The 22,583-nt window shown below is 39.3% G+C and overlaps 3 protein-coding genes, 1 long non-coding RNA gene, 1 other non-coding gene and 1 pseudogene across 5 annotated transcripts; 5 read left to right on the top strand and 1 right to left on the bottom strand.

The window, feature by feature from the left end:
• Positions 1 to 1,530: 1,530 nt before the first annotated feature.
• On the bottom strand, positions 1,531 to 3,065 carry LOC116192553. The gene is made up of 2 exons (XR_004154105.1): positions 2,891 to 3,065; positions 1,531 to 2,351 (listed from the first exon to the last, which is right to left on the bottom strand). It is a non-coding gene; the product is annotated as an uncharacterized LOC116192553 (long non-coding RNA).
• Positions 3,066 to 9,432: 6,367 nt separating this feature from the next.
• On the top strand, positions 9,433 to 11,155 carry LOC116206468 (annotated as a pseudogene).
• A 1,284-nt stretch (positions 11,156 to 12,439) lies between these two features.
• Positions 12,440 to 12,512, top strand: TRNAA-AGC. Its single transcript has one exon. It is a non-coding gene; the product is annotated as a tRNA-Ala (tRNA).
• Positions 12,513 to 13,507: 995 nt separating this feature from the next.
• LOC116193303 (late embryogenesis abundant protein At1g64065-like) lies at positions 13,508 to 14,552 on the top strand. Its single transcript, XM_031522126.1, has one exon. It carries the CDS (start codon positions 13,591 to 13,593, stop codon positions 14,260 to 14,262), a length of 672 nt encoding a protein of 223 aa, XP_031377986.1. The 5' UTR covers positions 13,508 to 13,590; the 3' UTR covers positions 14,263 to 14,552.
• Positions 14,553 to 17,203: 2,651 nt separating this feature from the next.
• LOC116193216 (RING-H2 finger protein ATL67) lies at positions 17,204 to 18,415 on the top strand. The gene has a single exon (XM_031522021.1). The coding sequence runs from the start codon at positions 17,572 to 17,574 to the stop codon at positions 18,181 to 18,183; it is 612 nt and encodes a 203-aa protein (XP_031377881.1). The 5' UTR covers positions 17,204 to 17,571; the 3' UTR covers positions 18,184 to 18,415.
• A 144-nt stretch (positions 18,416 to 18,559) lies between these two features.
• On the top strand, positions 18,560 to 21,373 carry LOC116193215. Its single transcript, XM_031522020.1, has one exon. It carries the CDS (start codon positions 19,680 to 19,682, stop codon positions 21,081 to 21,083), a length of 1,404 nt encoding a protein of 467 aa, XP_031377880.1. The 5' UTR covers positions 18,560 to 19,679; the 3' UTR covers positions 21,084 to 21,373.
• The last annotated feature ends 1,210 nt before the right edge of the window (positions 21,374 to 22,583 follow it).

Genomic DNA, 22,583 nt, shown 5'->3' with positions numbered 1-22,583 from the left:
CAAATGGGGATTTTTTGTTGATAGTGAATCGGGGTACTGTATACATATGTGTGTGTGTGTGTGTGTGTGTGGGTGTGTGGGTGTGTGTGTATCAAGAGCCTTAAAGGTTCAGGGAGAGTTTGGAGTATTCCTGAGATAAGATATCCCTACGAGGGGGGTAGGATTCCTCGTTCGTGTTTGGCCATTGTGTCTGTGAGGAATGCACTCGTATTGTACTCCATTTCATATTTGTTGCTCAATAAGAAGTCACCCCTGAACTTCCTTTACCCGTGAATGTTTTCCATAAACATTTCCATCATGTTTTAGGATTTACTACGTATATCTTGTGTGCAAATTTTTCTCTCTTTCGTATTATCTTTGTTGATTGTTGAGTCAATTCCCAATAGGTTTTGTGATGGGTTTAACGGGAATATCTTTGTAAATGTTTCTAAGTATTTCATATATAATTTATTGAAGCATGTACAATGCAACTTAAGATATTTTTTTTTTTAAAGATTGAATCTTATAGATGATAAATCGTTATGTCCAAATAAAAATTGATAAGACCTTGTGAACTTATGATAATTTTATAATGTATATGTTAGTTCTCGATTGTTGTTTTATAATAATGCATTCAAGCAGTATTTACCTTTTCATAAAATTTTGCCTCCTTTATATACGATTTGTTCGTCTTTCCTTATTGATAAATAATAATAGGCTTAATTACCTAAAAAAACACGACCTTTACACTTTTTTTTTTTCTAAATATAGCACGACCTTTAAAAAATAGCACAGAAAGACACTATCCTTACGCTATTTTTTCTAAACGTAGCACGACCTTTAGAGAGTAGCATATAAAGGCACGACCTTCGCACTTTTCTCTAAATATAACACAACCTTTAGGTTGAATTGAGCATTTAGCATGACGTAAATTATTTCGTCAAATTAACATCTATTTGGAGTTAACGATGCAATATGACACAACATGATTGAACGAGAAGCACCTGACACCATTAGCTCTATATTAGCTGTTATCGTCCAATCATGTGAGGTTTACTCGTCCAATCATGCTCTGTCACGTGGCACCATTAGCTCCACGTTAGCTGTTATAGTTACAATTTGATTGAACAATTTACATTATGCTAAATGCGCAACTAAACCTAAAGATCGTGTTATATTTAGGAAAAAGTGCAAATGCCTTTATATTTTACTATCTAAATGTCGTGCTACATTTAGGAAAAAATGCAAACATCATGCATTTCTGTGTTATTTTTCAAAGATCATACTATATCTAGGAAAAAGTACAAAGGTAGTGTTTTTTTGGATAATTAACCCATAATAATATGATAAATCAATGCTAAGAAATGTACGATGTAAAAAGTTCAAATCAATGTAAAAGATTATAACATTAAAAACACGGTTTATTCTATTAAATTAATAGATAATAATAATTAGATGTTACGCAATTGGCAAACAAAAAATATGTAAACTAGAGTAAATTTGTTTTTCATATATGTTTACACTCATTTTCCACATACTGTGAGAATTGGGTATCAAGACATGTGAGCGATTGATGTCCATATTAGGGGTGATCGGTTTCGGGTACCCTTTTTTTCACGATACCCGAACCCTACCTTATAAGGGATCGGTTCCAAGATTTTACAACCGGACCCTACCATGTTCAATCCTGGAACTGAAACCTATCCGGAACCTGTATTATACCACAGGTTTCGGGTACCCTGTTGGAACCTATAAAAATCAGTAATCACGACAAATATAATATCGACATAGATTTAGATTAACCCACAACAATAAAAAATAATGTCTCATCAATCTATCAATCCATCCTCAAAACTAAATTAAGCTTTTGATGGAAGAGGAGTTCTGTGGTCCTTGGAAATGCATACAACAGAGCATTTCCCCCGGACTGCTTCCTGATACATCATAGAAGAAGAACATCAGTAACCACTGTACTTAAAAATGTTTCGAGGGGAACAGGAACGTAATTGAGATCAACTTAGCATACTCAATTAACAGAAAATTGGTGTTTGAGAGGCCTTCACCCCACCAGAAGCTAAGAATATCTCATTCCATCGAGGATCATAATCTCCGAGATAATTTCAGGATTTCTGATGGTCGAAAGAACCATACAACCCCCAATTGTTTCCCGCGGTTATTTGTCTCAATAGTCTTAACAATTTTACCTATATAGGTTTCAGCTTCTCCAGCTTGATAAAAGATTACACAATCATGGAGACAGTACTCCACACCATCATAGGTAACAGACTCATAAGACTGAACATCCCTGTTTGCATTATCTTCCCGATATAGCTCTAGAGGCATTTTCGTCGTGCAACTACTATTCCAGGAACCTGAACTTGGAAGAGACATATGTTTTAGGTCAAATTATGCAGCATTGGCATGATGAGGAACCAAAGAAGATAGGAGAAGTAAATATCAAAGACCAGATGTTGAGATGATAATAGAAGCTAACAGACAAAAAACTTAACCAAAGTGTTTTACTATGATGAACACCAATGAAGAATATAAGCGAAATGTTCTATAGGAGTCAGATTCTCTCACACATAAGTTCAGAAGCAGAATCAAGAGGTACTTAGCCAAGTAAATACCTCTTGATTATTTTGTGCTCTTCCACTTTTCACTTGAGTATTTTGGACTCGATTTCTTCCAAGCTCAGCCCTTTAGTCTCCGGGACGAGAAGTACTACGAATGAGAGTGACACTAGAGCAATGGCACCGAACATTCAGGTTTAATAAGATTCGTTTCGTTCTCCGATAATCGGAGGAGCATGGACTCGAAAGAATCGAGAACACGATGAACCGAAGTTGCAGAGCAAGGAAAAGGAAGATGAACTGGGCGAGCAGAGGAGAAGGGAGAAGCAGAAGCTCACCAGGAAAGACAGCTTGAAGGAGAGTTGGAGATGGAAAGGACTGGATTGGGGAGCTCTCGGAGAGTCAGAGTAGAGACTCGAGAGCAGAGAGAGCAGCTAGAGCCTGGAGATTTTAGGAATTAGGTTTTCGAACAAACAGTGGAACGGGAACAGTCGAACAGAGTTGAGTCTGAGATTTGAGAGTTGAACTTTATTCCTTTTTTTTAATTTTTAATAAGTAAATATCTTTCGATTTCGGTTTCGGTTCTGGGTACCCTTTAGTCAGGAATCGAAACCGGAACCGAAATCGATTTTCATCGGTTCGGTATTTTAATATTCAGATCTTATCCTATTTTCAATACGAGCTACCCAAACTCTACCCGTTAGGATAGATTCCAATCGGTTCCGGGCATACCCGGTATCCGTGCACACTCCTATGTCCATTTACTTGGGGTTTTATTTCTTCGAGCCCGGTTCTATCTGAGGTAAAGGAGGCCCATGTTTAATTACATATTGACTATATTTATTTGGAGTCAAGAAGATTAGTTAATGGAGATAGGCCTATGGAGGAATGTTGTATTCAGAGCCTTGGACGTCTATATTGACTAGTGGCAGCGGAGGAAATTTTCATGGTATCCAAGATACAATTCTTGGGGAGTAAGGACGTAATATTCTCGATATCTTTTGATTTTAAGTAGTTAAATAATCAGGATATATCTATGATATTTCATGAATACTTCGTTTTGGGGATTTTAGGTGATTTAGATAGCAACTTTCTATTTGAATATTATTTCGATTTTGAAATTATAAGCATATTTTATTTTGATAGATTTTCTAGAATTTCATATAAACGTTTATAAATACGTCATTGTAATTCCCTTTAGCACAACTATCAATCGTATTACACTTTTTTTATTTTTATTTTTTTACCTTTTCTTACACTTTTACATTCCCGAACCGTTTCCTTTCCTTTCTTGCATCAATCCCGCTTTCCGGAGCAAAACCCGATTAATCTTCCAGGGTTGTTCGATGCCGATTTATCGGCCTTTAACTATCTCGGCTTCCAAACCGAGGTAATTTATCCCGAGTCTAGTTTCCGGCATAGATTCCTTCTTTTCGGTCATTGAAGGTCGAGAACCATCCTTTGCACGGTGTAGCCTTGATTTAGCATAGCACGAAGAAATAGTGGAGAACTCATAGTAGCTAAATCCTCGAGCCGCGAGAACGTCTGAGGCGCATTCAACCGTCTATTTTATCTATTTGAAACTTAGCCGCCATTCAATCCTACGGACTCTTGAGGCTGTGGTACGATGCTCTGTGTCGGTGGAGTTGGTTGGTATCGCGTCGGTTTCTATTTTCTTGGGACAACGCCCTGGCAAGCTTGGTTTTCTAATTATCTACCCGTTGGCGATTTTTTGACATGATCAACAATATAAAAAATTACGATTTCTTCTAATTTGTCCAAGGAGCATCAACATTTTTAGTAAATCAAATAATAAACTGACAAAGTTGTAATTCAATTTTTAATTTTAACTTTAACTTTAACTCTACTCACTACATAACAAAAGTTAACAACACAATAGCGGATTGGATGGCACGATAGTCACTTAGCCTACCCTTAGGGTTACACATTCGACATATTCCACCGTCGGAAGTTAGAGCTCTACTTGCTGGAGATATTGTTGGGGCTGCCTTACCCCGTCTTTGTTCGATTTAGTTATTTTGTATATTTGCTTTCTGTTTTGTTCTCGGGCTTCGGCCCCCTATCAACCGAAAAAAAAAGTTAACAACACAATTATTACTTTTTCTTTTTTCTTCAATTTTTTAACTATTCAATTCAATTTTTAATACTAAATTCTCTCAACTATTTATTACTTTTTCATATTTTTTCTCATAATTCAACAATATAATTATTACAACCCAATTAAAATCAAAACTCAACTCTACTTTACTCTAAAACCAAATACACCATAAGAAATATATAATAATGACAATAATTGAAAAAATAAGAACAATCAATGAAAGATTTTGTGTTATGTATACATATGAAACGGATAATTTACAAAAATACGACTTAAAATAAAAATTAACTGAGTTAAATTTAAACTTAAATGGAGCCCCTATCGCAATTTTAAAAGTCGTTCGTGGAAAATTGATCTCCACGTGTGTTTGATGGTATAAAAATACGAAGAAAATATATGATTTTACGCCATGCGAAAATGATTACTTTTCTGCTTTTGGGTACTGTTAGGCTGTTAGCACATAGAGCATTTAATGTAAAGTTTGGCTGGTACTATTCAGTTAGGTATTTCTTGCTTGTCTCGGATATATATAAATATATATATATATTCAATGACACCATTAATTTCATTCGGGCGTTCTCTTGTTCCTAATCCCTGAGATGATTTCATTGCATTTCCAACCATATACCATCCGCCTCTAACACTTCCATCTCTTTTCTGTCGATAAGTCGGTCTATAATTTAGACGGATATTTGGCCGTCTCAATTTAGATATTCTTAGAAGAAATTATATAAAAAAGTGTCTGTGAATGTAAAATTAAACTGATTTCTATTTTCACAAGTGGAATTTTCTTTAGCTTATTTTCTTCTTGTACAACTACATGGCTTCCCCCTTTTATTTTCTCTCAATTGAAAAATAATAGGATATTGGCCGGCGATGAAAGCCCCCCCTCGTTGTCTTGCCCATGTTGCAGAGCTATGGAAGACTGAATATTCCCACTCTTACTTGCAAGTGTTTTTATTTTTTATTTTTTATTTTTGTTTCTAGTAATTAAATTTCTTTTATATATTAGGTGTTTTCATTAATGGAAACAAAAGAACCTCTCTCCATTTAATTCATTGGGCAATTCCAAAATTAAAGGAATTAATGAATTTAATAAAAAAACAAATCCCCTTGTTTTAGTGTTTTGTATCATTAGATTTATTTGAAATAAATAAACGAAAGAACAAAGAGAAGAAAGAAAACAAAGGCAATAGGTGATAAGTGATGAGGAATCGAAGTTAATGCTGCGTTTGGTTTTATAGTAGGATTTTAAAATTAGATTTTGATTTTGAAAAAAGAGATATATAAATGGAGCCCACCATTTGACTTATATGAATTACTTTATTTTGTTGTGAAAAAAGTGATATAAATGAGACCCACTCTTTGACTTTGTATGAATTATTTTGTTTTGTTGTGAATAGAATTAGATTAAAATTGTGATTTTAAAATTGTATTCACAAACTAAACCAGCCCTAAATATGCAGATAAGCACAAGTGTTCTGATGAATTTAATCATAAGATTCTTCGCTTTAATTTTGTATTCTTCTCTTTTTGTTTTTGGTTAGAGAATTTTCAACCTTATCTCCATTAATTTGTCAAGAGATTAATGACTACATTTATTTGTTGATTTGTCAATTTTCATCCTTAATTTGGTTGTTGCTATCACTTTTCGACTACTTGATGTTCAGTTTTTATTATTTATTCTTTCTCTTCACATCTTTCTGAAGGAGAGAAAAAAAAGAAGTAGAAGAAAGGGAGATACATCTTTACACAAATAAATATCTTTAAAATTTTGATTTTTTTTCGTCCTCAACCCTTCATATTTTTATCATTTTAATTCTAAACCTTTATTTTTTTTGTTATTCTTGTTCTCAACCTTTCACATTTTTGTCACTTTGGTTCTGCATATACATTTTCCGTTAACTTTACTGACGTGTTAATCTCTATAGTTAAAAAAAATAATTTTTAACGTTTTAAATTAAAATAAAGCATATAGTATTAAAAAAAGAAAAAAGAAGAATCGGGAGAGAGAGCGGGTTGGGGTGCCCTCATCGGCCATCTACTCTCCGAAGAAGGATGGGTGGCCAGCGACAGGGCCCCTACTCCCCGACTTCTCTTGATTTGGGAGATCGCCTAGATCGAGAGAAGTCATCTCCCAAATTGGGAGAAATCAGGGGGTGGGGTACCAACATTGGGCACCCATCCCTCGACGGCGATCGCCGATGACTTCTAATGCAAGAGGCAATCCATCCAAATTGCTGGTAATGTTGCATTAAAATTATCTGGGCCCATAGATTGCCTTGTTTGGTTGGACAATTTAAGTGGTAATCCATCTTAGTGGTAATCCACATTTCACTAAAGTGGAAATCCACGTTGCTTAGGGGGAGGGGTGGCTATGTGGATTGCCACCAAGAATGGCCATCTAAAAAATAAAAAGGCGAAGATTCCCTCATCTTCTTCATCCCACATTTCACCCAAAAACCCTAGCCCCATCTTGGCCACCGCCTTCTCTATCACCACCATCGTTAGCTCTGCTACTCCGCGGCGTCGTCCTCTACCACTTGCTTGCGGACCCTCATCGTCGCTCCCAACCGTTGCCCACGGCGAAGGACTTGATCAAGTCCTCTGTGCTTTGACGAAGCACGCACCAAGACTCGACACAGAGGCCTCTATGCTACGATCAAAACACACAGAGGACTCTGTGTGCTTCGATCGGAACACATATGACTCGATCGAGTCCTTTGTGCTCCGATCGAAGAACAAAGGTCTCGTGGAAGCTTGATGGGCGGCGGCTATGGATGAAGTGGCGGTGCTCCGGCTGTCGATGGTGGCCGGAGCTCAAAAGGCCTTTTTTAAATATTTATATATTTTTATAAATTAGGGTTATTAAGATATTAAATATTTTTAAAAATATATTTCAGGGATAATTCGGATTTGTTTTTTTACACCAAATAAGTCAATGTAGATTACCTGTAATCTATCTAGTGGTAAATGCATCTCGAGGTAATGTAGATTACAACTTGAAAGATTACCGATAATGAACCGAAGTTCTTCAAATTAGTTGTAGCCAAGGATTTCGGCCAAATCCATTCAGCTGCCGCCACTCTTGCCTTCATTTATCTCTATATTTATGTATTTTTATTTCAACTAGGAAGCCCTGCGCGATACCGTGGTTCTCAACATAATTTTAAGTCAATAATATTTTCATGAGATCGAATGGGGATTTAGTAAAGTTGTAAATTAAAATAGTAACAAATTAATATAGATAGCACAACTTATTTCAAAATAGATAAACACGAGTCTACTAACACTTTGGTCCTTAAATTTGAAGCGAACCAACATATAGGTCCCCGAAAAAATTTTGCTATCAATTTATCCTTGAATTTTCAAAAATCCTAACAAAAAGGCTCTTTTATGCCTTTTCTGCCAACATTTTGGTCCCGAAAGATCTTTAAAATGACTTTTATTTTTGTTATGATTTTTGAAAATTCAAGGACTAAATTGGTGGCATAATTTTTTCGTGGACCTACACGTTGGCTCGCTACAAATTTAAGTATTAGTGCATTTCATGAAACACTCTAATTTCGAAATCGTGTTAATTTTGTAAATATAGAGACATGGAGAAAAAAAAATTTATATAAGTTAAGTACACAAAATTTTAAAATAGTGACTAAATGGTTTCTACATTAGCTAAAGAGAATTGTATATATGCATATATATATATATATATATTTATATATGCTAGAGGTGTAACTAATTTTACAAGGTTGAAAAAAAATTCTCTATAGATATATAATATATAATATACCAAATCTATTTATAATACATATAAAATTGCTATTATATTTATTTATATATAACATATAATTCTAGTTAATTCTTTTACATTAACTATTCATTTTTTAATATTTTGCTATTGTAAACTGTACTTACTATTGCCTCAAATAATTTGTTAGATATATGTAATATCAATAAATTATTATTTCTTATACCCACTTATTTATTAAGGTAATGTGTTTGGAGTTTTTATATAATTCCCTGAAGAATAATTTCGAAGAGTGGGAGAAGGTTTCCCATTTGCAACCTAAACTATTTTTTAAAAAAGTTACATATATCCTAATATATATATATATATATAGTATTTATGATACTAAATTTCTTTTGATTTTCTAAACAAATTTGGAGAATTTTTTTTAGAAATAATTAATCGGACCATAATAACCATATCATTTATCTCTACGGTCAATCACATTACTTGCTATTTTTGGGTCGAACTTCGAATATAACAAAGGGGTTGAAAATGTAAAAATTAAATAATGCGAATTAAAAAAAAGCAAAGTAGTCACGAGAGCACTGCTCAGACAATAACAAATGGATCGTTTGTCTCTATAGTCGATCGAATTACCTGCTACTTTTTTTTTTCGAATTCAAAAATGCTACAGAAATGGAAATCGTTTTTGAAAAAGTGAAAAATTAATAAATTGAAATTAGATAATTTAATTAAACTTGGATAAAAGTTTTTTAAAAAAAGAGAAAATTACTTAGGATGACATGTGGCAACCCAAACAAGAGTTTTCCTTGTATTAGAAGATTGTTGGCTAAAATACGGTTGTTAGCCATCCAAACATTCTGAGAGACTTGCTAGCAAATCGACAAAATTGACAATTTCGTCCCTGAAATATACACCGCAAGGTAAATTGGTTCCTGGAATATATTATGTGTACTAATTAGTCCGGACGTTTCAAACGTTTGAACCAATTGGTCCTTCCGTTCGAATAAATGCTGGTCCCTGACGGAGTTTGCCTCTCACGGCCGTTAACTAGCATTGTGAGGTCGTCCCTGACCCGAAACACCACAAACCCCCCCTCTCAAAACAAAATTCCTTCCCGCCCCAAATTGCAGCAAATTGGAGCTTCCCCAAAATCCGATCAAACCCTAATTGAACCACTTGTAGGGCCTTCTGCTGGCCTTCTGCAGTACTTTAATCTTGTCGAGGGATGCTTGACGATGATCAATGCCTACCAAGAGCAAAGGAACTTCACGTATGACTAGATAGTTCGAAACCGAGTAGATGGGTACTGGACCGCACCGCTGGGGCCGGAGTTCTTTGTTCCAGGGATATATCTGGTCCCATCGGGCTCCAGCTTCGGTGGCCTGAATGACCGACTCGGCATTGGAGACATGAACACCTCGATCGTGGCCCTATCCCGACTGTCCTTGATCTCGCAGCTTGACGCAGCTGGAAAGCATGAGCTTAACTCGAAGACCTCGTTCAGGGCACAGCTCACCACCCAGAACATCTCCTACGTGACGAAGCGCCTACCCTTCTACATCGTGTCGGACTTGCAGTATGGGTTTCCGCCAGCCCACTACGGGGTGCCTGTGGCGGCATGTCGAGCCCTGGGCCACTGAGTGGGGCGAAGCGCCGACCCTGTACAGTTGCTTGTCGAGACAAGTGCATAGAAGACATTATGAAGGGGCTCGATCGGGGAAGGAGCTGGACCAATTGAGAAAATGGGACCTTGCATTTATGTGATGCCCATAGCGAGTGGGAGAGGGGTAGGGAGAAGATCTTCGACCGGATGGCTGGGAGTAGACTGACAAGTGAGAGGAAGAGGGTGTGGAAGCTTAAAGTGAGGGACTGCGGGATTGAGTTTGAGGAGATGAGGCGGCGGACCGCCAATTGGAAGGATGTTCTGTGTGTTGCTTGGTTGAATCGTTACATCAACAGCACGACACCCATCTCTTCCTCGGATCAGGTTAGTATACTCCTGAAGTGATCGAGGAAATACGCCTCACCTCCCGATTTTCCTACTACTGTTCTAGCTCCTCAATCAATTGCCTAAGAAATTCATTCACAATCTCAGCACAATGCTAATACAACCAATTTCATCTGAATTGCGAAGCTTTCATGGGAATCTCATTACACGAGTAAGGACATTTCTACGGCAGAATAAGGGGTCAGAAGCTTACGATGCTGAAGAGGCACCGCTGGAACACGAGCGGGACAGAGCAGCGAAGAATAAGCTGAATTAGGAGCTCGGTACGAGGAAGATGAGATCGAAATTCAGACATAGCTGAAGCACACAAACAATCCGAGCAGGCGGAAGTGCCGCCGAGGTTTAATAGTAGGAAAGGAAGCAGGAGGAGAGCATGAAACTGAAAGACGACCAAATTCCAAGAAGAAAGTTTTTTTGGTATTTTGCATTCTTCTTGTCGGGTTTTAGGGTCGTTTATTGGTTTTAACAGGGAAAGAGAAAGGGATGAAGGCTTGACAGGTTAGGGACGAACTCACAGTACCAGTTAACGGCCGTGAGAATCAAACTTCATCAGGGACCAGCATTTATTCAAACGGAAGGACCAATTAGTTCAAACATTTGAAACGTCCGGTCTAATTAGTACACAAAATATATGTTAGGGACCAATTTGCCTTGCAGTGTATATTTCAGGGACGAAATTGTCAATTTCGTCCTAGCAAATCCTTCATCTCATTGATCATATATGGCCCTTTATTTATTCACTTATTTTCAATAATTAATTAATTAATTAATTATTTTTGATGCCGCATAATTTATTTTATATATTTTTTAATATCCCACAATTTTTAGCTGCCAACAGGGACTAATGTTAAAACTTCAAGATATTTAACATATATTATTTCACTTTTGAAAATCTCAGATGGCAATCACCCCTAGATTTTTTTAACCCCTAGATTTACTAGAAAGGGCGGTCGTAATCCTCTTCCCACCTCCTTTCTCCAATTTTATTTTCACTATAAATAAAGATCCAGTTTTCCTCTTCTCGCATCACATCGTCCCTCAACGCTTCCCCCTCTCAATTGGCCAACTCTAGCCATCAAGAAGGTACGTCACTGTTTTGTGATCATCTCGCTCTATTATTTCAGGTGTCGTGTTCTAGTCGATCTTTAGTCGGTTTTTCAGATGCATCAAGATTCTCACAAGGAGGAACTCTTGTTCATCACTATGAGCGGTGGGGTCCGGTCGAGTCAGCTATAGTTTTAACACATCATGAGCGCTTTGTGCTTGAATTTAACCAAAGCTTCTTGTGATACAATTCTATTCAAAAATCAGTTGGAAAAGGGAAATTTTTTTTTTTGGGGGGAGAAGGGAAAGGGAAATAATTTAACATACGCATATAACCTTGCATATGTTAAATTATTGATTTCCTTCTTCTTTGGTAGACTACAACCTGATTTTTAATTTTATTTTTTTTGTAAATAATGATTAGATTAAATTATTATAACTAGAAAGAAAAATTAATGAAAAACAAGCTACCAGAAAAAGAACTGGCAAAGTAGAAAAACAATGCGAGCACAAAGAATTTATCATGCGTGTTGCGTTCCTCTCATATTTGATTTGGACTGGACCCTGCAATATACTCACTGTGATGAACTGGAGTTCGAGTATGCGGGAATCTGATTCATCTGGGAAGCGGCCAGAGGATCGACAAGAACCCGCCGGAAACAGTCGAACATGATTCCTGTGATGGGATCCCCATGTTGATGGCTAGAGCTGGTGGTGCCTCCTGCACACTGAGCTTCCGTTAATTCGGCGGCAATGATTATGGAATTCGGGGAATAATATGATCGACGTCACCAGGTGAGTTTGGGTCCTGTTGTATACAGACCTCGGATCAGAATAATCATCTACTATACTAGATTAATTTTATTCTGTATTCCACATTTATTGCTGTTAATTTTAAATGTAAGTGATTAAAATATTATTATCAATCATGTAATGGTATAGCCGTTCTAAGGTTTTTGTGTGGGGATGTAGCTCAGATGGTAGAGCGCTCGCTTAGCATGCGAGAGGTGCGGGGATCGATACCCCGCATCTCCACATTCATCTTTTTTTGCCATTTTTCCTTTCTTCCACTTCCCTCTGTTGTTGAATGGTTACTCTCACAAACCTCTCCCTAGCGGCATCGTGGCCCTCTTTTTTTTTCTTCTTCTTCGTTCGGTTAACGTGATCGCTATCGTGATTGACTTTATTGAGACTTTCCACAGCTAGGTTGATGACTTTGTCGATTGTCGATTCATTTGATCAATTGAAGTCGTTTGACGTTTATTTATCGTCATTGTCCCGTGACCAGTGTATCCAGGGGCATGTCTATGTTAAGCTCCATCTTATGCAAGATTGAGCATCTTAACCGTTGATCCTGTACAACCTAAGCCTTGAACAAAAAGCAACAGTGCATTCACTTATTTATATAAACGCATTGAATGAAGAAGGAAAATAAACCTCAAACAAGATGGAGCTATATCTCTGATCTACCTCAGATATGTCATGTTCGGGGCATGATCGAATTACTGCTGCCAAATCCGTGTCTATGACAAGACCTTCACGACCAAGGAAGCATCCAAACGAGTGGAATTAGTCGTGCTGTAAGTAACTCAAATTTGAGTCCCACCCAAGCCAAGTTGAACAGTAGCAAAATCAAGCTCGATATTGCCTTATGTTACATCAAGTTCACAATTAAATACAGTAACCATCTCAAGCTCGAGTGGCTTTTGTACTGATGATCGGGCTGGGGCTCCTGCCAGCAACTGGAATCCCAAGCTCAACTCTTTCAGGTTTGAGCCGTAAGTGGAGGTCGCCGATACTCGGTCGGCTCGGTTCGGTTACTTTACCACTCCTCTAGAACAAATGACATAAGCTGAAACAGAGCTGGCGTCAACATTCAATTTCAGCTGCTTGAAAATTTGGTCTGTCCATGAAATATTTAAAGACAACTTCTGCCTAAAAATCATATGAAAATGATAGTCAACTACTTTTTTGGCCTTCGATAATAGTCAACAACTTCACACTTCCATATAAACTTATTAATGGAATCCACACGCAGACGAACTAAGCTATAATATCCCCCAAAGGACGTATTACTCCTTGTCAATTAATTAGCCCCTTCCCGGATCGAGCCATGGCCGACAAGGATCAGACAAGGCCGTTAGCAGCGACGGAGGAGATCCCTGTTAGCAGCGACGGAGGTGAGGCCGAGGCACACCTTAAGAAAACCCGCCGCAAAAGATGCATCATCAAATGCTGCGGCTGCGTGACGGCCATCCTTCTCATCCAAGCGGTGGCCATTGTAATCCTGATCTTCACCGTGTTCCGGGTCAGGGATCCCGCGATCAAGATGAACCGAGTCACAGTCACAAGGCTCGAGCTCATCAACGGGACAGTCCCAAAGCCTGGGGTCAACATGTCGCTCGTGGCGGACGTCTCTGTGAAGAACCCGAACTACGCATCTTTCAAGTACCAGAACACCACCACCACGCTCTACTACCATGGGGCGCTGGTTGGGGAGGCTCGGGGCCCGCCTGGGCGGGCCAGGGCGAGGCGGACCATGAGGATGAACATCACGGTGGACATAATCACGGACAGGTTAATCTCCAGCACGTATCTGAGCGCGGATGTCAGGTCAGGGATCCTGTCCATGAGCAGCTATTCAAGGATTCCTGGGCGGGTGAAGATGATCGGTATCATCAGGAAGTACGTTATCGTGAAGATGAACTGCAGCATGACTGTCAACATTTCGAGCCAAGCAATTAAGGAGCAGAAATGCAAGCGGCGTGTCGATCTCAACTTCTAGCCCGGGATGATCGAGTTACGTAGAGGGTCCAGTATATTCCAATAGATTTGGAATTGGAACTGATATGCTATGCAGGGTAACTGAATTTTTTCTTTTGTATCTTTTTTTTTTCCTCCCCTTTTCTCCATGGATTTCCTTAACACATGGGTTCAGGTCACTCAGACGAGGCAATACGTAATTCTGTACTCTTCTGCTCTAGTATTTATCAAATTAAATTCTAGAAATTAAAAATAATGTAAAGTTCCAAGCGAGTATGAATGATACAGACGAAAATGCATTGTTACACATAACCTCTGCAGTAAAAATAGTTGTTTTAGCTTGAAGTAGATAAAGTTTACATATTAAAATTATGAAGTAAACTAACAATTTGCCCCTCAAGAGATCGATGTTACGCTAAATTTGACCACAAGAAATTTTTTGCATTAATTTTGACATTGACCTATTAAATGTATATCATATTGCCCATTCCGTCTATCTGCCGTTAAAAACTCAACGTAACCCTATGGCAGAAGGGGCAATATGATGTACATTTAATAGGTTAATGTCAAAATTGATGCAAAAAAATAAAATATAATGCCACATCAGATGTTTCCATTAACTATTGGACGACGGGCAGACGAAATGGGTCATCTGATGTACACTTTAATCTGTCAAGGTCCAATTTGACGTAAAAAATTTCTTGAAATCTAATTTGATATAATATCAATCTCTGGAGGGACAAATTATTAGTTTACTCTAAAATTATCAATAGGTTGTTAATTTATCGGTGTCATGGAACTCTAAGAAGGATCGGGCTACAGATCGCACGTTCAATTGGTATTGGTCGAGGTTGACTCTTCTTGGTGGTTCGGGATCGCTTGGTTGATCAGCATTCCTGCATGCTCAATAATAAGCTAGCATCACCAACGTAGATTGATTCAAGCGGTTCGACGCTTGTTCCGCTTAAGTAAGGTTTCAGGTTCGAGTTCTTATGAATGCAGAAAATCCACGCTGTGAGAGTTTTACATCTTAGTGGGCCGACCCTGCTCGACTAGATTAGTCGGGGTGGCCCAATTAAGCTTCTGAAGACCAGGATTGATATCGAAAAGTAATGAACTAGCATCTTACGTATATAAGATGATACATAAAAGCTAGGAATATAAACATAAAACATTCGTTTTATGTTATAAAATGAAATAGAATATCTCATCACAAAAGGAAACCCCTTAAAAATATCAAAGTTTTAAAACTTTTTTTTTTAACGCGAGACTCATAATATATTCACTGAAAAAGAAGTACTCGTGGTATAATAAAGACATAGGAAAAGTTCACTTCTTGGTTCTGCGTGAAAGCATGTACTATTGTAATATGCTTTATTTCTCAATTTTGTAGAATTTTATTATCAATTATAGGGTTATAAGAATCAAGTCCAATATCCATAGCAGGACACTATAGCCCCTTTAGTATCATTGCTAGTCAAAAGAAATGCATCATTCGAGATATGGTGAGAAAAAAAACCGGATCATGTAAGGTCCTCTAACTTGGTGGGCCATCATCTCCTACATCATATTGGCGATGTTTTGATGTTACACCACGGTATCAACACGATGACGTCGGCGCGGACCAGCACCGAGTCAGAAAAGGCAGGCAAAGAGTTTCTTATGCTAAAGTTAGGTGGGGAATAAAATCTAACCATGTCACTTGCCTGATCTTTGTGGGAATGTCTAAGTTGTAATAATTTTAAAAGTGCTTAAAATTATAGTGAAGTAGTTTAATTTTAAGTAAATTGCACGATTACACATATTTTGATAAATTAACTGAGATAAATTACTTAATAAATTACTTGCATTTGAGGTAAACTACACGATTTTGAAGTATTTTTACTTACTTTGTTAATAAGTTACATAGATTATAAAGGAGGTTTATTTAACCTTTTACTAAAACATTCGAGCGCACCATGTCATCAATTTTGATGATTGGAGCTTAGAATTTCCCTTTGTCAATATATATAAGGAGGATCGTTAGTGACTTGGTTACTGGGGAACCACCAAACCCAACTCAAACCAGACAAACAAATACTTTGATCCAGTAGTCATGGCAAGGAAGCTTTAATATATTCCTACACATGAGTCACACTTTTGACCGGATCAGTGCTTTAAAAAACACTTCCAACCCGAAAGCATGAATCACACCTTTAAATTTTCTTCCTGGGTGATGATCTACAGATCAGTTTTTCCCTTTCCTCGTCGTCCCGGTGAGATAATTAGTTCGTGTCCTCGATGCGTGTTAGCTCGTTTTTTTACCTAATCTTGTCTTGGGATATATTCGCAGTGTGGTCTCAGAGCTCGGCCAATTCCTTGTTACAGCAAATTCGATCACTCCCAAGAGTTGCACGCGAAAGGTTGAACTATTGTACGAATGCTGGGGCATGAACCGCGGGGGATCTCTACGATAGTTTTGAAGCCGCACTGTATATATGGTCTCATCCTTAGCAACTACAATTATGAAATGGGTCCATATGGAAGCTCACAGGCCCACGCAGGCCGACTTCATCATAGGATTAAACGATCAAATCATATGAGAATGGGAAGAAAATCATAAGAGGAGAGTAAGGGAATCTCTCTCTATCAACAATAACGCCAAAGCCTAGATTTAAAGTTTTCACCATTAGTCATCCTGCATCCATGGGCCATACAATCAAATCCCGCAAGAATCAATCAGAGGTTCTCGTCCGACCCCGTAAAACCCGTCTTCGAGTTCTCGAGCACTCTTGTGCAACGATAGTCTCGTCCGGACAAGGCAGGTTTCCCTTCGAAGCCGCTGTGAAGTCCAAATAGCGACAATTGTTCTTTGAGAAAATATTCTGTGAATATTAGACAGTTACGTGTTAAGGTGAAAAAAGAAACTTTACGAGCTATAACCTCATCTTTTACAATATCTTTCCTCACGCAGCCACGCAGCTGTATAACATATTCATAGAGGAACGGATGAGTAGAGAGAGGTCTCTCTCTCTCCCCCCTATCATTTCTCTCTCGTCAAAGGAAGGAAGGATGGATGGATGGCAATGGCAAAGAATTTAATTTCTGAGTTTTCACACTGTAATGAGTGTATTCATTCAAAAACCTAACTTACTAGTATTAAATGCAGCAGCTGGAACACCCACCCACCTTCCCTCCCCCCTCTTCTCTCTCTCTCTTTCTCAACCTCAATCCAAAAAAAAAGAAAAACAACCTAATTCCCTGTCTGCCCCTGTAATGGAAGCTCCAGCTTCAGCTGCAGCTCCAGCTCCAGCTCCAGCTCCTCCATTGATACTCTCCTCTCCTCCCTCCAATGTCCACCCCTGCGGCCGCCGCCGCCACCACCTCTTCCTCCTCCTCCTCCTCCACGACCAGCTACCTCACCAACCTCGGCCTCGGCTACTCCATCGCCATCGCCCTCGGCTTCCTCGTCCTCCTTTCATCCGTCCTCCTCGCCTCCTACATCTGCTGCCGCCGCCGCCGCCTCCTCCGCCCCCCAGCCCCTGACCCCTCCAACTCCATCCCCAGCCCCTCCGACGGCATCATCCTCCCCCGCATCATCTTCGTCGCGGAGGATGACCCGGACGACCTCGAGGCCGGGATGGACCACCAGAACGCCGTCGTGGGCCTTGACCAGGCGGTGATAAACTCGTACCCGAAGTACGCCTTCGCGAGGGAGGCCGCCAGCCCCGGCGGCGCCACCACCTGCTCGATCTGCCTCTGCGAGTACAAGGACTCGGAGATGCTGAGGGTGATGCCGGAGTGCCGACACTTCTTCCACCTCGTCTGCCTCGACGCCTGGCTCAAGCTCAACGGCTCCTGCCCCGTCTGCCGGAACTCCCCTCTCCCCACCCCGCTGTCCACCCCGCTGTCGGAGGTGGTCCCACTCTCCCAGTACGGAGATGACCGCCGCAGGAGGCGGTGATATATCGTAGGTTCTTGTCAGTGGCCGACAATTCCTTTTTCTTTTTGCCCGCTCGCTCTTTTTTTCCTTTTTCTTCGAAATTCTTTTTCGTGGTGGGTCTGAAAGTGTAAATTCTTGGATTTAGATTTGTTAGAAATTAGAAATTATTGAGCAAAAAAATTTCTTCTTTTCTCTTTTTCCTATTGAAATTTTTGACGATTAATTGAGTAAAATTGTTGCCGAACCTTGACGATTCACGTGTTGTCTTGTTGCGATCTTCAATTTCTACTGTTTCTGTTCGACGTGGGACGACAAACTCTCAGCACAGCAAGTCTTATAGGAAGGAGCAGCAATTTTTTAAGGATTCCTAAATTCTCATTTTTGAAAATTTTGATGAAGGAAAAAAAATAAAAAAAATAGCCTTTCCTACTGCAGTACTGTCCCTTATGCTGTAATTTTTTGATGCAGGAAAACTTAATTATTTAATTAATAATTAATTAACTAATTTAAATTCAAGTAAAGAAAATAAAATATTGAGCAAATTCCTTTGGAACCATTTCCAGAAGTCCAATGGCTGCCTTAATTTAAGAGACGGTTGCGTTAGCCGCACTCCATCATTTTCTTGAGACCTGGGCTTGGCAAATTTTTTCAATGTTTTAGATATTTATTGTCTATTATAATAAATAGTTTGGTAAGATATCACGAACTCCGGCCATTGCATTTGCATCTCACACGGTCTATCTGTCTGAAGTCAACTTTCCCTCGTTGAGGATCGAAGAATAGCAAATAACGTGCTGTCTCATTACTTGCTGAATAATTCACGGATGGTGTGCAATCATCATCTGGAGCTCTTATGTGCCGGTCTCACTATAGAGGCATTCGGATTGGATTCGACATTTTGTTGTGCTAAACAACTGTGTCGCATTACGTGAGTTGTACTTCTGAAAGATTAGATTAGATCCCGGCGAAATTTTTATATAGATTTGAATTCTGATCACTTTTCCCCGGCTCTAATCAAACATATTGCATGGATTCCTGGGCAGCCGTGGACTAAAAATATTAACGTTGACTAAGTAATTAGATGTACTAACAGGTTTCGGATGACCGTTACTTAAACTAGTCTAGGCTGACACCTCGGAGATTGTTAAGCCTTATAAAAGAAACTTATGGGACTCCGATCTCAAGATCTTCCGTCCTCTGACTCCCTCTCCCTGTTTCTTTATTCAATCACCCTAATAATAAAATAAGAAAAGGAAAAAAAAACTCAGGATTCATCCCTCTTTAGGACTAACCCATCTTTCTGTGTACGACGACTTCGCCGAAGAAGGTACCGAGACGGATGACTGCACCTTATCTAAGTTGGGATGCTGGAAAAGGGTTCAGTTTCGATGTGATACGGTTGTGGAAACCCGTATTTTCTTGATCTTCATATGAAAGACAGGACAGTCCATAGCGAGCTCTAAGACATCCTGCAGTTCCATCGAGTCGAGCATATTACTGAATCCAGCGGAAGAAAGATGCGGAAGCCCAGTGTTTTTGCAAAGTTTAGGACTTGCCGGGGCTTTGGAAGGTTTTTCTTTGCGGTGGGCATGCTCGGTATTCTTTTCTCTATAGCTATGCTATCCAAATTCTACTCGCTGAGATCTCTCCACATCTCGCGGACCTTCTGCGATGGTGCCGGTTCCGAGAACCAAGACAGAGTCCGGACTGAAGCCAGAGCAACACTAGAGGCAGTCATCCAGAAAATCGAGCGAGAAATTGAGGGAATGGCTAATCCTCGGTCAGGCTCATCATCATCGTCTTCTCATTATATTGGGTTTCTCGCGGATATTTTGGGGCTTATTGGGTCGGCGCGTTCATCTCTGGAATCAACAGGTGAAATTATCGGGACACATCCGTTGGTGAAGCCGAAGCAGAGGTCGGATGAGCCTGTGGATTACTTCCTGATAGAAGAGATACGGAAGTACGTGAAGATCAAGCCCAACAGGTTGGGGAAGCAGAACTTCATGGGGGCAAATGGCACTTTTACTAGCATCGGTCACGCCTGTTTCGCGATGAAGAATGAGCTGGAGGAGTACATGGACTACGACGTTGGAGAGATCTGCAACGATGATTGGAAGCTTGCCCAGAAGCTTATGGTCCATGGCTGCGACCCATTACCGAGGAGACGGTGCTTTGCACGGGCCCCACAGCTGTACTACAAGCCCTACCCGATAAACGAGTCCATGTGGAAGCTTCCCGATAACAGGAATGTCCGGTGGAGCCAGTACCGCTGCAAGAACTTCACCTGCCTGGCGAGAAATGTTACTGGTAAGGGGTTTTTCAAGTGTGCCGACTGCTTCAATCTCATAGGCCATGAGAAGCCCCGATGGGTCAAGCCCGTCTACATTGACTCGAGCACGAACCAGACAGTGGACTTCGTCATTCCCGAAGTGCTTGCGATTAAGCCCGGGGAGATCAGGATTGGGCTAGACTTCAGCGTCGGGACAGGAACTTTTGCAGCAAGGATGTGGGAGTTCAATGTCACGATTGTCTCCGCAACCATAAATCTTGGGGCGCCTTTCAGTGAGATGATTGCTCTACGAGGGCTCGTCCCTCTTTACCTGTCGATCAATCAGAGGCTTCCCTTCTTCGATAACACGCTGGATCTGATCCACACTACGAGGTTTCTAGACGGGTGGATAGATTTCATCCTGCTGGATTTTGTGCTTTACGACTGGGACAGGGTCTTGAGGCCGGGCGGGTTGCTGTGGATTGACAGCTTCTTCTGCTTGAAGGAGGATTTGGACGATTACTTGGAGGCGTTCAAGACGTTGCGGTATAAGAAGCACAAGTGGGTCGTGATCCCCAAGGTTGACAAGAGCGATAGGGAGGTTTTCTTCTCGGCTGTGCTTGAAAAGCCACCGAGACCTTTCAGATAAATACTAATCGAGGGGGGGGGGGGACATCGAATTCTATGCATCTCAGCTCTTCATACCACATTCAGGTTATCCCCCATAGCTGCTACAGCCGGTCTTTGAAAGATATACCACTTCTATATGTCCGAGTTCGTAATATCTTTTTCTCACTTTGTAATCTTACAGTTTTAGCAGTAGGCAGCAGCATTATGCTCGGTTGAGTAGCAATGAGTTCGATCATTAGAACAGGAAGAGAACACCAAAGCAATATTCATAAGACAGATGCCTTTCTAATCAACTTTCAGGAATTTTTACGCACTTTACCTGAGGATACGATGTTTGCGCGCGCTTTTCATTGCAAATCCTCAGTCGATACTTGGCTGCAAAGCAAAACAAAGGCATAACCGAACTGTGTCTAGTCTTGCGCTGAATTCGATCAAGGAAAATTGTCGTTCCAACATAGATTCAAGTAAGGAGTAGGCATTGCCTTTAGGGGAGGTTCATCTTTGTGATTTGTCCATACAAGTTCTCTTTAGCTGTTTTTTTTTTTTTAAATGGCGAAAACCTATTTATATCTATATGCAGTTATAAAAATTTAAAGGAGGGATACCATTGGAAATTCCGTAGGAAATCAGTTTCAAAGTTTCAGATGAAATTCTGTCCAAAAAATCCGGCAACAACTTTTAAAAAATAAATAAAAGAAAAAGATCTCAAACTTGAAAATTCCATAGGAAAATATTCTTAAAAATTAAAATTGAAAAACAACATAATATTAATTTAAAAGTAAAAAATTTTCATTCGATGTAATCTATATAAAATATATAATGGCAAGACGAACTAGTGTGAGGAGGAATGAGGCTTTCCATATCATCATTTCTTATCAACTACTAATTCCACATTTTTTTCGAATTTTTAATTTCACAAGTGATTAGTTGCATTTTTGGAATTGTATGTAATGATGCTTAGAATATCTAAAAAATTTCAATGTCAATATTATATCCACTTATAAATATACATGCTTTTAAATATTTAATTTCACAAGTAATTAGTTACCTTCTTAAAATTGTAAAGTAGTACTCAGAATATCTTTCTTTTTTCCCCTCCAATTTCTAAATCAGTATTGAATATACTTATAAATAAGCAGTAATGCAAGTAAATTAGTCCACGTGCAATATATGGAGGATTGGAACTTTGAGCTCAGCTAGGCTATTAGGCATCTTTAGGAAAGGGCTATCGAGGCGGTCCTGTTGAAAATACCCTGAATTGCCTTCATCTGCTATACTTGCGAGGAGCTCGAAACATGAAGATTCATGATGATGATGAAGAGCCTTCTAATCGAGGGATATGGTCAAACTATTCATGCTGCTATGCAGGGGCGCCTATTAGGTGCTAAATGGTCTCAATTCTATCAATGCGTAGTCACTATCAATTTGCATATGGATATTTTATATATGTTTAATGCAATCATTTCATATTAATTATCGATGTTAAATATATTTCTTTTAAAGTCAAATTTATCAATTC

This window comes from Punica granatum, chromosome 1 (genome assembly GCF_007655135.1).
Source record: "Punica granatum isolate Tunisia-2019 chromosome 1, ASM765513v2, whole genome shotgun sequence".
Taxonomy (NCBI): Eukaryota; Viridiplantae; Streptophyta; class Magnoliopsida; order Myrtales; family Lythraceae; genus Punica; species Punica granatum.
Note: the sequence above shows the minus strand (reverse complement) of the source record. Positions and strands in the feature narration are given on the sequence as shown.

Excerpts from the sequence above, each read along its gene's own strand:
- LOC116193215 (XM_031522020.1), top strand. The coding sequence starts at position 19,680 with ATGCGGAAGCCCAGTGTTTTTGCAAAGTTTAGGACTTGCCGGGGCTTT.
- LOC116193216 (XM_031522021.1), top strand. The coding sequence starts at position 17,572 with ATGTCCACCCCTGCGGCCGCCGCCGCCACCACCTCTTCCTCCTCCTCC.
- LOC116193303 (XM_031522126.1), top strand. The coding sequence starts at position 13,591 with ATGGCCGACAAGGATCAGACAAGGCCGTTAGCAGCGACGGAGGAGATC.